At 31.7% G+C, this 16,710-nt stretch overlaps 1 protein-coding gene across 1 annotated transcript; it reads right to left on the bottom strand.

Annotated features, from left to right (window-relative positions):
- Window positions 1–4,019: 4,019 nt before the first annotated feature.
- Window positions 4,020–4,710, bottom strand: LOC119689793 (NTF2-related export protein-like). The gene is made up of 3 exons (XM_038104697.1): window positions 4,678–4,710; window positions 4,540–4,620; window positions 4,020–4,327 (listed from the first exon to the last, which is right to left on the bottom strand). Exons 1-3 carry the CDS (start codon window positions 4,684–4,686, stop codon window positions 4,028–4,030), a joined length of 390 nt encoding a protein of 129 aa, XP_037960625.1. The 5' UTR covers window positions 4,687–4,710; the 3' UTR covers window positions 4,020–4,027.
- Window positions 4,711–16,710: the final 12,000 nt, after the last annotated feature.

Genomic DNA, 16,710 nt, shown 5'->3' with positions numbered 1-16,710 from the left:
AATAATTTACTTTTAGTCGCATTTGCTGGTAGTATATCCGCAGTGATATTTGCACTTGGTTTAGATAATACGTGCCGCAGATTAACTCAAGTAATGCAGAAAACATAGACCTGCTTTTATAATCATGACCTAAAACTTAAAACCCAGACGATAGAGTTACTTCTATTCATGAGACAACACACAATATGTGAATAAAATTTCTTCTAGATTACAGAACTGATATTAGATTCCATGGTAATATTCTAGATATACGTCACTGTATCGTTAAATGGACTAATGATAAAGTCTGCGAAAATATGAGCAGACACGTTGGCAGTAATAACGTAAGAGTTTAGTACTATGAACGACAGAATTGAGAGTTGTTTCAGCATAATATATGATATCTGAGATCCCATATGCATATACAGATATACAGATGAAGACAACACTTAGATACAAGAGATGAAAAACCAAAAGAACAATACTGGAAACAATAATCAGGAAAATGTACATCGAAAATATTACAACACCATGAGATGAAAATATAAGAATAAAACTGGGGCATCGCAGACAGATTCGTAACTATCAAAACCAAATGGTAAAAATTTAATATCGAAAACAGATAATCACAATAAACAGAGACATAACTTAACATAAGCGAGGTCTATACGTAGATTAACGAAAAAGTTTTTAATGTACGATCAATATAGGAAAGTAATTAGCATAAAGGTCTAGGATTGAAACTGTATTGCATATGAAGTGGTTTGTATTTAATTTGTGCAAATCTGATCTTCCACTTTTGTGACGTCCATATCATCCATATGTGATGATGTGTTACTCCTCTCCTTGGCAGAATAATTGAGAAAACTAACTAACTAACTCGTGGCGAGTTAGTTCCATGCAGTCACATATATTTTGCAAGCTTCAAATAATAATGTGGCAACTCTCATTTTTACCACTAATTTGCACCGGGTCTAATTTGTAATTGTGTTTGTTTTTCAACGGAATTTGATGCTATATAGGCTATATAGAAGGGCTTTTATATATATAGGGCTTTAAATGTTTAATTTGCTTGGAAACTTAAACAATGAACTAACTTTTAAATCAGCTGTAATGCAAATTCAATTTAGATTTGATTTAAATTTTATTTTCATAACATGAAACTCGTTTGAGTACTTTGTAATACTGCTCACTTATTCAAATTTAGTGCCACCAAGTATTAAAATGTTTGCCTGCCTGCGTTTACATTTCGGATTTGTACTGCGAGTATTTATTTTTTAATGCAAATTTTAATGCAGTCACAAATTGACCTAATTTCATTTGCCTCGAAATGCATTCCATAGCACTGCATCATGAAATTCCGGGCCATAAAATAAATTTAAAATATTTATACGAGTATTACTTAAAAATTTTAAATAAAATATCAAATATTAAATGAGAATGAGAATGAGAATGGCAATGGAAATGGAAATTTGAGTCCCTATCGCAGTTGAAATCACACAACAATCATAAATAATTTAAATAAATATTAAATTATGAAAAACAACGAGTTCGGCAACGGCAATTGAAGCAGCAGCTTCTGGACCCTACATGCATTATAATCATAACCGATTACGGCTGTCATAGCTGATGCGTGTGGCGCTGTGTGAATGCTTGGCAGTGAACTTTGGCTAAACTTACGTAAACGTGCATATTTTAGCAGTGATCTGTCAGGACCGTTTTAATTATTGCAGCTGCGATTAGCCGAAACCACAATGCAACAAACGCACTTAAGCTAACAAATTGCATGTCATTTAGCCAACTAGTTTGCAAACTAGTAAGTGCAGTTGGCGCAAGGCAGTCCGTGTTGCAGTGCTGCCCTCCTGCCGTGCTGCCCTCCTGCCGTGCTGCAGTTCCGCTTAGTAAGTCAATGTTTCGAATGCAACCATCCGTTCAATTGTTTGGTTCCATTTTATTGTTTATTGCTCATATTGATGCAGCTTGATTTGCAGTTCCTATTAAATAAATTGCCGCTGATTGACAAATTGACATTGATGATTTAAGCTAATGTACGGAACAGTTGTTCCCGCACAGACAGTTTCGTGGATTGCACATCAAATTGTTAAAAGTCGACCAACAAAATTAAGTGTTATAAAATATTTGAAATGTTATAAATTGCAATTTTACTAATTATTTGCTAAATTTGACACGTCAAATGTACACATATTTTTTGTTAGCCATTAAGTAATTAATTAAATAACAAAGGTTCGTAATGAGCAACTAACCGCATTGAATTTGTTTTTAAACCGTTAAACTGCAAAATTCAATTAAAATGTCCATTTCAACTTTGCCAAAGATGAAACATAATATACAGACTCTACTCTAGAACTTCCGATTTTAGCTTGATCTATAGCTGAAAGAAAAAACTTGTTGCAATTTGTGGTCTTAACAATATTCTCCCAATCGACAGAGATAGTTACAATTATTTTATTTCAAGAGTTGGTCTGGAAAGCAAAGAGTACTGCACTGCAGTATACATCGACATAATGCAAGCATTTGACAAGCTAACGCACAACAGACTGCTCTACAAACTGAAATCGCATCATCCATGCAGCTTCTATTCGTTATTAAACTCTTATATCAATAGCCGATATTTCATGGTCAAAATAAAAGACTGTAAAAAAGAAATTTCCGATAAAAGTGCTACAAGGGCGTATACTAGGTCCAACCCTACACACACTGTTCACAGCTGACTTACTACTTAATCTATCAACGTACACAGCAACCTTTGTTCATGACACAGTGATTATGGCTAAAAGTAAAGACCCAACAGTCGCTACTAGTCAGTTGCAAACAAATCTAGACTGCATATAAATGTGACTAAACAATAGGCACATTAAAGCTTACGTATCGCCATGGGTACTGTCCACCAGTCAAACTAAATAAAAACCTACTACTGCAAACCGGTCACGCGAAGTATCTGGTAGGTCGTATTGAACGGCGTCTCACCTGAAAACACTATATACTTACGAAATGCAAGTAACTGGGTCTGAAAGTGTGAACCATGTACTAGCTTATTTGCCAAAATTAAAAAAGCTTTAACTAAACAAAAAAGTACTTCTATATAAAGTTATATTATAAAACAATATGGACTTACGGTGTCTCCAGTTACAAAATTTAATATAACGATATTACTGAGACTTGAATCGAGAATACTTTTTTTATGTGGTGGTACTTCTTGGTATGTCCACGTCCCACCAGTGTTTGAAACAATACAAACAGTTAACAAAAACTGCCGCTGAAGGCTACCAATTCTTTCGAACTCACTATATATCACTACTATATATACCTATATATTTGTGTAGGTTTGGAGCAATAGATCTTCTATTTTAAAATTAAAATTTTAAATTTCTAATACTTCTCATAATTGCACAACTGATATTGACACACATTTTATTTCTACTAAAAATAATATAGACGATAGAACAAAGAAAATGATGGATATGTAGTTTCTCAAGGAGAGTCGAAATATAGAATATAATGAAAAATATTAAACGTTAAATTATTTAATAAGAAGGGACCTACAGCCATACTAAAAAAATATTAAAAAACATTCTAAAAATAAAATTATGAAATTAAAACAATAATACTGAAATGCTGCCTCCGGAAACACCTGTGAAAAGCTTACTTGTAGACATATACTCCTGCGCGAAAGCAGACTGAGAATTATGCAGATCTAGCTAATTGAACTGCTAGATAAATTCATATATATTATTACAAAGTCCCTTATACTTAATACTGAGTCAGTGAAGATTTCCAGCCAGACCGATGTATCTCCACTAGATACTAACCAAATGAGTGATTAAAATAAATTCAATATACAAATTCTACTAATTTCGATTGTCAAAATCTAATAAAATCAAATCATAAAAACACTTTTTTATAAAAAAACAAGTTATGCCCATTCTTTCTAATACTTTTATTCATAAATTTAAGAAAAACAAAAGAGTTATTTTGTATTCAAATAAAATAATTAAGTTTTATTTTTAATTAAACAAATGTCAAGCACTTAATCACGGAGAATAGTTGAATAAATTTTCCAATCATTTCCCATTTTAACTAAATGGAAATCTTGATAGAAAACTTTAACCCCTAGGCCCTTATAGTGCACATTACCCATCGCATTGACTGACATACTGGTAATACCCTTTACCTTTTCAGTAGTTTTTACCACAGGCATAATTGATGTTATTTCATGTTCTGATTCTGGAGTTTTGTGGAGTAAGAAATCCTGAGCTGTTTCCCTCTCCCTAAAGTATTCTTCATTCCAGTCTATCATGAAACCATCCATATAAAAATCAATGACTTTCTGTAAATATAGAATGAATAAGTAAGTAAAATGCCCCAAACTGTCCAACTCTATTGTTCTAAGTACTTATGTTGTTATTAAATACTACATGATTTTTTTTTTTTTTAATAAATTAGTCCTCTGCAGGTTCACAGAAAGACTCAACCATATTTAAAAGAAAAACTAAAATAAAATTTAATAAAAGATTTTAATAATGTATCTCAATAACTCACTTGGCGGCACTTGTCCATAGCACCATAATAGGATTTGGTAAATGATTCTGCAATTTGATAGCTCATTTGTTCTTTCAAGGCCTATATTTAAAGGGTTTAAGCAAATAATAATAATAAATTAAAATAAAAGATAATTACAGGATCCATTATGAACAACAAATCCTCTCTCAATAAAACGAACTAATGAAATAAATTTTAATTAATGACAGCTGTCATATTTAAAATATGTATTCACAATAGCAACGGTCGAATAGTTGTCACAAAAAAAATCTTATAAGGAATGGAAACTTATATGTATTCACAATATATGGAATGGAAACTAATATGTAAATGGCATAAATTTGACCCTCAATATGGTAATGAGCGCAATTTTGTTTCTGTTTTGATTTTGCGACAGAAAAACGTGATTTCACTGTACTAAAAATAAAAAATTTTTTTCAAAAGTATGTGAAGTTATATGTGCCCAAACCTCCAGTCTCCAGTATTCTTAACCAAACTGGAGATTTGTCACAGTTATGCTCTTATATCCAAGGCCTGGTTATAAGGACATGCTCTCAGTATATTGTGCACTTACAATACCTGGAACACAGTGATGGCTAGTCACTGGAAACCTAAACTATTATATACGAATACTTGTTGTATATTATTTGAATATTCATTTAATGGAAATATAGTACGGATGTGCTTGATGTGTTTTATGGGAGAAAAAAAAAATCTTGAAAAATATCAAAAAATAATGCCATTCTGAAAATTTTTTTTTTGAGTAAAATTCAAAATTAAATCTAAATAAAATATAAAAAATGAAAATTCTGGGAATACATTTGGAAACAAATTTTTTTTTAAATTTAATCGTTATTATTAGTGCTTAAATATATACAATGTTAATAGTTTATGAAAGTTCAGGTGATTATCTTTAAAACATAACATATTTCAAGTTTCTATCATACATAACTTGAGATATGGCCGTTTGCAAATGTGTCTACAATGTCAATTCTGAAAACCCCATGGGTCGACATCCTTTAGGAAGCAAATTACAAAATTTCTTCCTGAAGTACGGGTCTTCTTCTTTTATGAAAGGAGCTCATAAAAAACATTTCATTCAAATCGGAGAAGATGACGTCATTTTTTGCCAAAATCCGTCCAGTTTGTAGAGGAATGGCTTATATGCATATGTGCTTAAAATAAAACACAGCTAAGTTAGCGCAGACACAGTGGACAATTGAATATTTGTGTACTTGCATGTGAATCGCCGTCTCCGCATAATTTTGCATATTTTCTGGCCAAACCATATATCAAATTAAGACCTTTGGACCAGAATAAATGTAAGAGATGTCAACCTTGAAACTCGCTAAAGAAAATTTGGATGGATTGGGCATTTATCTCAAAAGGCTCCAACCGAAATTTGTCAGAGGTAGCAGAGCAAGAGGTCGTCCAAAAATAACATGGAGAAGGTCAGCGTTAAATGAAATAAATACCGATTTGCAGTCCCTAGGAAGTGCATTTGTGGACAAGTTAATAAAGATTTTAGATTTGAAAGTAAACATTGGCTGCATGATTCGTGAACTTAAATGCTTTCAAAAAATATTATTAAAATATCAAAAAATATTTCTTCGGCTAATTTACTAAAATTTTTTCATCATCGGCGTTAATGCCATAGATGGGTAAGAAATATCTGACCCACTTAATCAAATTGCACAAGTTTCTTGTTTGAGTTTGTATTAATGCAATCATTTTAGGCAATGGATTATATTGAATTGTTGTGCATTAGAATATTACTTTATATTCAAATATATGTATATTGTGCTCTTATTAGTTATATAATTGCAGCATTTATATATTATATTAATTTTCTAAAATCTTTAAATTAGACAAATACGCATTAATGCAAACTTAACTCTTCTGGAATAAGTGTAAACAACCTATTTAGGTCATATTGCCTGATGTTGCTTGAGGCAGAATAGGCAGTTTTGCCTTCAGTCGGATACTATGCATTTACATTAGTAATTATTTTCAGCATTTCAATAGAATTTAAATAGATTTAGATATAAATATGCAAACCTGATGTCTCAGAAATGATTTGCTTGTTTCTTCGTAGTTTGCCTCTTAAATAGCACTAAAAACTTAAAAGCCTATGTTGCAGGTTTTCTGCATATTTGCAATTTAGTTTGTTGCAATTGCTGTTGATTTTATGTGCTGATACAAAATAATAAATCATTTTATTGTTGTACTTTTGTTTTATTTGCTTTGCATACGTATTTGTTGCCTTTGATTTGCTGATTTGCTTATCTCTTACCGCATAAATTACATGCATATGTTACGTATACGCCCTGTAAACTCAATTTTCCAACGATACGCACATTGTACTAATTTCAATGCATCTCTCCACGCACATAAATAAATGTAAGAATCCACTTAAACCCCACAATGTTTACATACATTTATGAAAACCCATAAGCAAACACCCACTCATGTCAATTTAGCGTCCATGCACGAATTGCACAGAAAGGTTTCATTTAAAGAGTATACGAAAAGGATACTTAACCATGAGACCAAGTAGAGAATACAAAATGCACAATCATTGGAATTATTGTCTGCAATTATTTATGTATTCGATATGTGGTTTGATATTCTGATAATCTCTGACTTGTGGATTAATAAGTTAAACGGAAAACAGCACATTGAACAGAATTTCGCTCAAATAAATCCATTTTCTAATAATATTGTATAGAACAAAAGAACGGTACGTAAATTCGTACGGAAATCTTAAGGAAAACTTGAATATTTTAGTATAGAAGAATTTAAAAATATCGAGCTTAGATTAGAGTAGTTTACACCGGCGATCCCTATCGGATTCACTTGGGCCTATTGGCCGATTGTGTTATCGTACATATAGGAAAAACTCATGGTTTAAAGAGACCTTGAACCTTTGGCGAAGATCCTGGTCAAGTTCCTGAAGAAAGAGAACTCCTAGAGTATTAAGTCGCCGCCGTGCATGAGCTGGGCAAGAACATAATAGATGAGAGGCACTCTCATCATCTTCCCCGCAGCTGTTACAGATTTGATTAAAAGGGAGACCTGATCTTTTAGCATTGTAATTAGTTCAGAGTGATCTGTAAGTAAGTCTACCAAAAAATCGATATTTCTAAAGGGTATCTCAATGAGAATTTTGAATTTCCTTTTATCGAAACGTGGCCAGATTGCATACAGATGTCTGCATATCGTTATGTCTTTCCATCTTTTATTAAAAATTTCAAGAAAGAAAAATCAGAAGAAAAATCAAACAAGTTATAGTTTACATATTGTATATTAAGTTAACATATAAAGTCGCAGTGTATAAGGCCGTGTACTGCGACGAACAAACAATGCAATCAACATTGCATTGTGTACTATACGCAAATCGAAAATGCAAAGGATTTGGCTTGCAATGCTAATATAAAAGAGACCCTTTCCGAAATAATATGAAAGCAGTCCCGGGGGAGACTGAAAACAGTCTCTCCGAAGAGAGTGTATTTAAATTCGACGACGGTCGGCTTGACGGTGCTTAACACATTCCAATTTCTTACCACCAACAAAACAAAAAAATAAAAATTAAAACATTAAGTTTAGCCATAAGAATCTTCTACATAGTCTTAAACGAATAACATAGCTTCTCTCTGATGTGAGTCTTGAATCAACTGGAATAACAAAGCAAAAGAAATAACCGATGTACTGGCAAAAAAAGGTTCTGCTATACAAGAACCTCTACCAAAAACTCTTTAAGAGACTTTTACTCACACTATCTAATATAGTTAAACGTACCAAAAATAAGCGAGCAACCAGAATGAAAGAGAATCTTAAACAATATTATCAAACTATCATATATATAAAATTATCATTAAGTACCATAGCTACAACCACATAGAAAAAGAAAAACTTACATATTTCCCATTTTCTCTATTAATGCCCTACTTCCTAGAGACAGAGAACAACCCTATATAAAGTGGTATGCCATAATCTTCGGAAATCAGTGATAATGAATTTTAACGAACTTCAGTAGTGATCAAATCGTAAAAAATCGATCTACAGTGCAGCCTAGATAAAACACCGAACAATCAGTTAGTAAAGAAGACAGCAAAATGTTGAGAAATCCCTAATTGGACTAACGGAGAGACAACTTTAATCAACCAACTGGTCGGTATAGGGCTGTGATGGTAACAGTCCAGTCAAATTAGTATTAGTCACCGGATTGAAACGATGATAAATACTCTTTTGAATACTATTAGTACTAGTATTTTTAATAAATCTTTATTTTGACATATTATATAATAGCTAGACTTTTGCAAAGAATATCGTATACGCGAATCAAGTCTCTCGAGGTCAAAAGTCACGGATATATGTTTTTTTGTAGATGTTATGTCGTTTTCTTTGCAAAATTGACTTTCAAAGTTGATGGAAAAATTGAAGAGCATGAAAATTTCTACACATTTGATTTAATAGTTTTTTTTTCAACTAATCGTTTTCAATATAGACCACAAACAGTGGGGGGTCATAAGCCATAAGTGTGATAAACTAAATTTATTTTATTGATTTTACAGTGATGCTATGATAATATTCTAACCACGGAGATAATTAATTTTTGAGGGACTTGCAAAAAACGAAGTGTTTAATTGTTGTATATGTGTATATTGATAGTAGGTAGAGCAAATTTAAGCTAAATAATTAAATAACGAAACAATATGGATCTATGCTTGTCACTGTTAATTATAATTACACTTCAAAGTGGTGAAGGATATTATTAAACATATATAACACACTGTCAAACATATCATGACACTCGTATGCTAATGTCATAATGTCATAAGAATAAAATCTCATTAGTATGCAAGGATTCAAGTTTCACTGACTTGTACTCAAAACATACAAGAAAGTATCTATTACCACTCAAACATAATCAGGTACTTTTAAAAACCTAAATTAAACATTATTTCAATTATAGTTAGTATTAACAATGCCTTTAGACATAAGTATAAGGTTTTCAATGTATATATGTAGGCATATTTGTGAATAACAACAGGGCTTCCTTATCGATATATTATTTAATTGCAGAAAGTTTTTCTGTATTTTAAAAAAAGGATTACATGAAACTCAAGGAATCCAAATAATGATATATTTGCATATATAAAAAATAAATAATATATTAAGTATATTTTCAAATAATATCAATTGATAATTTTTGTCATGTTACATACATACATACATATAACCTAAGATAGGCTTATTAAATTTTTATTTAATATTAACATTTTTATCCTCAAGTCAGGTTAAAATATTAAATTTCAGTAAATAAGTTAACAGAGAAAACCTTTTTCCTTATAAAGTTTTTTATCATAAAAAAGGAAAACTATAAGAAATGCTCGTAGCTCAAATGTTCCATGTTCATAGGCAGCAATGCAATTATTTTATACAAAACAAGAAACTAATTATATTTAATTAATTCTATTGTAGTTTCTAATGCTGGGATGTAGAGGACTTGATAAACAAAGTATTTCAGAGTTCATAAACTTAATTATAACTGACAAGAACGTCAGATATTTATATGCTGTATGAATTGCACTCAGAGAAGCTGACAATGCAGCAATAATTCTATCTAAAATATTGTTAGGATACAAAGAATATGACAATGAAGAATTGCATTAAGCTTCAACAAAATTAATAAAAGCATAATTTTTTAACGAAGTTTTATAAAATATTGTCCTTCATTGAAATGAGTCTCAAGCGAGTTTATACAAAAATATGTTGAAGAATGAAATAACAATAGGTGTTTTCTTTTGCAAGCATATCACAAAAGAACAACTGAACAACAGTAGGTGTTTTCTTTTGAAAGCACATCACAAAAGAACAACTGCTTATTTTAAAAAATAATATATGAAGGAACAACACTGCTGGCTTATTTAGTTCAACCTTTTTAAAATCGCTTAATTAATAAGCAGCTCAAATCACATGGTTGCCAAGACTAAAAATTCATCTATTGTGAATGATTTTTACAAATACATACGAAATTTCTAGTTAACTGTCAACGAATGATTCCGTTAATTCGACACGAATGATTTGTAACACATACGTTATTTTTTAGATTTATTATTTACTTATTAAAAGACTTTAAAATTCATACTTTATTCACAATCATGTAAAAAGAAAATATATACTTACCAATAATTGCTAAGAATTATTATTCATTTTCGTAATTTTAACTTGAAATTTTATAACGTGTTTTGCATATATAAGTCTAATAATATTTCCATTTTGTCCAGAGTTACCATCGAAGGAAGTGCTTATTTTATTTGTTCTTTTGCAACAAGCTTACAAAAGAAAAGTTCTAATGTGAGAAATTTGTTCTAATTAAATATATAATTAAATATGAAACATGAGATCTTTATTATGAAATAAATAATTATAGTATGTTACAAAATACACAAAAAACATTTGGAACTTTACATATAAGGTAGATGAATGAAAAAAAAAATATAATGGGTGTTCTTTAAAAATATACATGATTTTTAAATGAAAGAAAATTTCAAATTTGTACACAAATTACATATTTTTCTATTTCATAGGTAGTAATCATGATATTAGGCCTTTTCGGTAGTTCACAAGTGTGGTCAAAAACGCATGCTGGCTTATAATCGCTAAGCGAGGCATTGGCATCATTGTTACGATCTGTCAAGTGTTATGTTTAGCCAAATAGCAAATCTTGCAAAAATAAATAATTAACATAAATCGCAAATTAACTTGAATACAAAATTAAAAACACTTTTTTCTTTACCGGCCAAAGTGTTTGGCCAGTAAGCAACTACTGGTCTAGATAGAGAAAAGAGTGTTGTTAGTTTGGGCACATTTCAGCCAGTATAAGTCAGCAACTTGCTGTTTTTTGCCACACTTGCGAGCCACCGTAAACGTCTATTATAACTGCATTCTATTTTCTTAATCGTTAATGTTTAATGAGTTGAAAAATTACTAAATTAAAATGGTTACAGGCTTTTCAGGGTGGTATGTAGATCTGTGGTCAATTATTGTTTAGTCTGTTGAAGTCTGATGATAAACAATAATCCAGTCAAGACGTAGGGAGGGGTTGTGAAGAAACCTCGCAGTTAATAGAGAGTTGAAGTGACTAAATGCACTGACTCAACTAGCCTTAACATAATAATAAATTATGTTTCAATAAATATTAAATACAAATTTTAAATAAAGATGTAATATTTGAGCTTTATCGCTTTTCAACTGTGATAAAAATTTATAACTTTCTTTTTTAATACAATATGCTCGTAACATATAACTAAAGATTTTAAAATATTAAACTTTAACAACTCTAAATCAAAACAAGAATTTATTGATTTAAAACAACAAAAACACACATTGTTGAATACAATGACTACTTAACTGAATGCTTCATGCGGTATTACCCAATAAACACAAACACAAACACACACATGCCTTAACTTACGACAGATAAACAACATAGTTTAGTGCTCTTCCTAAGGCTTACGGTTGTAACGCTGTTATATATGAGCGCTCATAAGTAAAAGTTTAAACAACACATCAAGCCTACTTAATGTTAATGGATTCGCACTTGCAGCGGCCCACAGTTCCACAGCTCCACAGTTGCACAGTTCCACAGACAACAACAGCTATAACCATAAAGCATCGTCAACTATCACACTACGTGCACCACTAAGACACTCCATGTGAAAGTGGTAAACAAACATTTTATAATTATGTTGCATACATTTAGGGAGGCTGTACAAATATTTGCTCTGCTCTCTATATGTGACTAAATGATAATGAGCGAATTGTTAAGCCAGCGAATTGTTAAGGCAAAGGAATGCGGCCGCTATGTTTGTATTCCGAATGTGCGGATTCGCTATGAACAAAACTTTGCAAGTTATAAAACCTCTTCAGACGATTTGCAACAAATTGTCAAAGTGATTTGCAACAATTTCTCATGCTTAAATTTTTACAAGTGATTTTTCTTTGATTTTGCATAATTTATAAGCTTCGTATAAATTCCCAACGCGAGAAAATTTTGTGAAGCGGCAATAACCGTTCAAGTGCATTTCTAGCATTTCAAGTATCCTGATGATAAAGGATAAAGACTTAAGTTACTTACTGCGTTTGCAATGTAATATCATGTGCTTTGAAAATGATTACATATTCTAAATAAAGGAATGAAAGACATGATATAAGTAATTAACTACTTAATTTATGCAAATTTTAATTAAGTGGAGTTCAGAAATTAATTTATGTATACTCAAGAAAACTTAACCTCAGCCTTGCAAAATCTACTTTGAAACAAAAAACAAAAAAAAACAAAAACTACTCATGAAAGTTATTTTAAAGCGCTAAATAATTAAATCTTTTCATATTAGCTCGCTACTAAAACGTATTTGAAGACTACAAACTACGGGAGAGACCTGTAGGTACCTCACCCGGGTCTACGACCTCCCCCTGACGTCTCCATCCCTAATACCCTCCCTGAAAATCTCATTCAAGCCTTGCGCTACAAACTCCCCCAATACTTGTCCCACTACTTCGATGAGTGCGATCGTAATCTCCACACCATGCCCTTTATAACCGCGGCTTTCGTGACCCTAGTCATAAAATTTATTGCTGTTCTCACTCGCGTGTATGCGCTTTAACCCCAGCTCCTTTGCCAAAAGTATTTAACACTGTTTTATTTTCCTTACAATTGCTTTTGCTTTTTTTTTAGGGTATTGTTTCACATTCATTCATACATTGCATTTTTTTAATGAACATAATATAGAATATATAATATTTATAAATTCCTTAACAAATAATTAACGAACAATTACTAACCTATCAGTCATTTTCACTAATTTTATTAAAAGAAATTAATTTTTAAAATATTTAACTTTATTCATTAACACTCCTAACAATTAGAAATAATAAACAAACCTCTTTATCATATGACTGGAGTTTTTCGTTTTCTTACAAAAATCATTCACAATAGATCAGTTTTAAGATTTGGCCCATTGCACTGCGAGTGGCTTATTCATTAAGAATTTTCAGTAAAGTGGACTGATTTTTGAGAATTTTGTTTTTGTTTAGCATATTAATTTTTAAGCGACACATGTTCTATTGGAGCATTCATGTCAAATGAACACACCCAATAAAAACATAAACTATATTTATAAATTGAGCAACCCTTGAAATTGAAATTTTCAATTTCCTATTAAACAAAAAATTAAATTTTAACAAAACCAAGTGAATTTTAAAGATAAAATTTAAATTTCATTTGAACAAAAAAAATTTGTTTTGAGTAATTTTTTTTGAAAATTAAGACTTAATTTGCAATAAAATGTCTTTGAAAAGTTTGCAACTACTTTTTCTTACCAAGGATGATAAGTTTGTAAGGTGTGAGTACGAAGCCTTGAAACACTCGGAGGTTGTACAAAACCTAGTTCTATGTCATGATTATGAACGTGGTATACCACCTATTCGTTTGCCAAATATTGATGCTAAAAATCTAACCAAGTTATTTGAATGGGTTAGAATACATAAAGATACATACAAATCCACAAGCCACAAACCGGCACACGTTTTACATGTTTCCCATATAGATAAGGAGTTTTTACAAAATTTGAAAGAAGATGAAATTATCAATTTGGTGAGTGCAGCATGTTCTTTCGACTTCCGTAGCCTGGTTATAACTGGAATTAAGTACTTAAGAGAAGTTGAAGCTTTCAGAATCATGACATATTACCGCAACCATGGTCAACCTAAATGTACTCCAGAAACTGGTTGCCATTGCAGTGAGGTTCAGAGGCGAAAGTACATCCTGCCAAATTATGCAGACTTTCCTCTAGGTAATCATGAATACTTTGACGTGAAGTGTCCAGTATCATCGTCAACAAAAACACCAATAGTGTTTAAAGTGTACCCTCTAACTGAATTATGTGATAATACGGGTTCTGCACAAACTGCACATGAAGATCACTTAATGCTCAGCAGAAAAAGTTTTATAGAGAAAGCAGAAAAAGAGTTCAAACACAATTCCATGCTAGATGCAGAACAGCAAAGGAATATACTTCTCGCAACCGTTTGTGGACTTCTAGCTAGTGATTGTCATGGAAAAAGTATCAAACAGATTATGGACACGCACTCTAATTTACTGAAAGAAAAGTTTCCGAAGTATTCAAGTCAGGTTGTATCTGACGACAGTAAAAGTGATTTGAACAACTGTGATATAACTTATAGCAATCCTGACCCAACTGGAAGGAATGGCTCATTGCATGATTTGCTTAAAGAAAATTCTGTTAAGAACAACCCAGAGCAATGCATAAAAATGAAAGTGGAAAAGCAAATGGACTTAGGTAGTGAGCAAACCATTAAGAAAAAAGAATTAGCTTCTGGTTCTGGTTCTGATGCATATGATGGTGACCCAAATCGATTTGTAGCGGTACCACAACTTTCATCAGAGTAAAGATATTTTGCCTCAAAATCAGTACACTAAGACTGACTGGTGCTATATACACCAGGACGGTTTATAAAATTAACGAACTGATTTGACAATGTAAATTTATATTTAATATAAAACCTTGTTGTGTTTCTTTACACATTAAGATTAAATGTTAATCTTAACATTTTGTACTTATCATGCAACGTTTTTCTGCAATAATGCTTCAAATAAATCTGATATTATTAAATATTAAATGTTATAAGTGATATAACCAAATGTTTTATTTGAAGAATTGGAATAATAGTTCATTATAGAACTTTTTTGTGCCACCAAATATCTTAATTAGTTCACTCAATTTTTTTCAAATTAATTTTATATCATTAAGGTTCCAAAACATGTGTTGTTCCACTCAGAGACTTGCTTGCTTAAGAGATATATTAAATAACTGTTTAATATTAATGAAATTAAATACTATAAATGGTATGGTTGGTTGGTTGGTTGCAGTGGCGGATAACTTCCATTTTGTCACCACATTCTCCGCAAAAACTTCTAAGACAGAAGATTACAGACTAAATCCATCCCGCGGAATTAAGATAACTGAAAAGATTGTTCATTTAACTTTGATAGTCGGTCAAAGCTGTCAAAGAAATACTTCCCTAATAACCTATTTCTTCTGAACGCCAAAGTCGGGCATTGACAGAGAAAGTATTTAATGGCTTTTTTTTCTTGCATCACTACTAATCGCCACTACAGCAGTGAGGATTATGAGGATCTGCATGGGTTTCTATACACCAATGACCAGAAAGAACTGCAGTAAGTTTTGCAGTTTTCATGCAATCTCTTTTGATGAATTCCGTGGATCTATTTTTATTATAGGTGAACCATGTTGCACATGACTTTAGTGATTTCTATCTCTTATTGGCAAGTTGCAGAAAGTAAGGGAATGTACTTCTCTTAATGGTCTCTTGGGTAATATAAAGCCAGGGACACATCCAGGGAAGCACCAGAGCGGGCTAAACTGTCAGCTTTCTTTTAAAAGTTAGACGGATTCGAATAGCAAAGAAAAGGCAAGGACAAAAATTTTTTTAGTTTATTTATTTATATAATTAAATTTCGCTGACCATACAACGTTGTTTGTTTGGACTGCAAGTGTTAAGCTTTCTTGTTCCTTTCGGTGTTCCTATGTCCTGGAACTCTATAAATGATATAGTATTATATTTTATATAATATTGTATCTTGCATTGTTACCTACATGCGGACATACATAAGTGGCGTCGTATGTACTACTCCACTGATAAATGTCACTTTACTATGATTAAATTATTCCCTGCATAAACTGTTTGCATGCACTTAAATGGAACTTTGCAAATAGACGCTAGTCCATGAAGGTTAGTTGGTCGCATTAATTTCTTCTTGACTTTCGAAGACTCGCTTCCTATATACACCACACCACAGAACAGAACAGCACAGCACAGCAGTCTTATTTAACTGGTTTGCCTTGCTCTTTTTTTTTGTGTGTATAATAAACAATTTATTGTTTCTCTATTTTCGCTGAGAGAGGCAACATTTGTTGCATGTTGCTGTCACTTTGATGAATAAATTAATTTTGTGTCGCAATAAACAATGTAATCAATTTCAAATGTAAAATTACGCTCCAAGTATGCGCTCCAAACATGGTTGAATTTTGTAAATGCCACTAACGTTTCTATGTAACTGTG

The sequence above is a fragment of the Teleopsis dalmanni genome, chromosome X (assembly GCF_002237135.1).
Source record: "Teleopsis dalmanni isolate 2A chromosome X, ASM223713v2, whole genome shotgun sequence".
Taxonomy (NCBI): Eukaryota; Metazoa; Arthropoda; class Insecta; order Diptera; family Diopsidae; genus Teleopsis; species Teleopsis dalmanni.
This window is presented reverse-complemented; position numbering and strand designations above follow the sequence as displayed.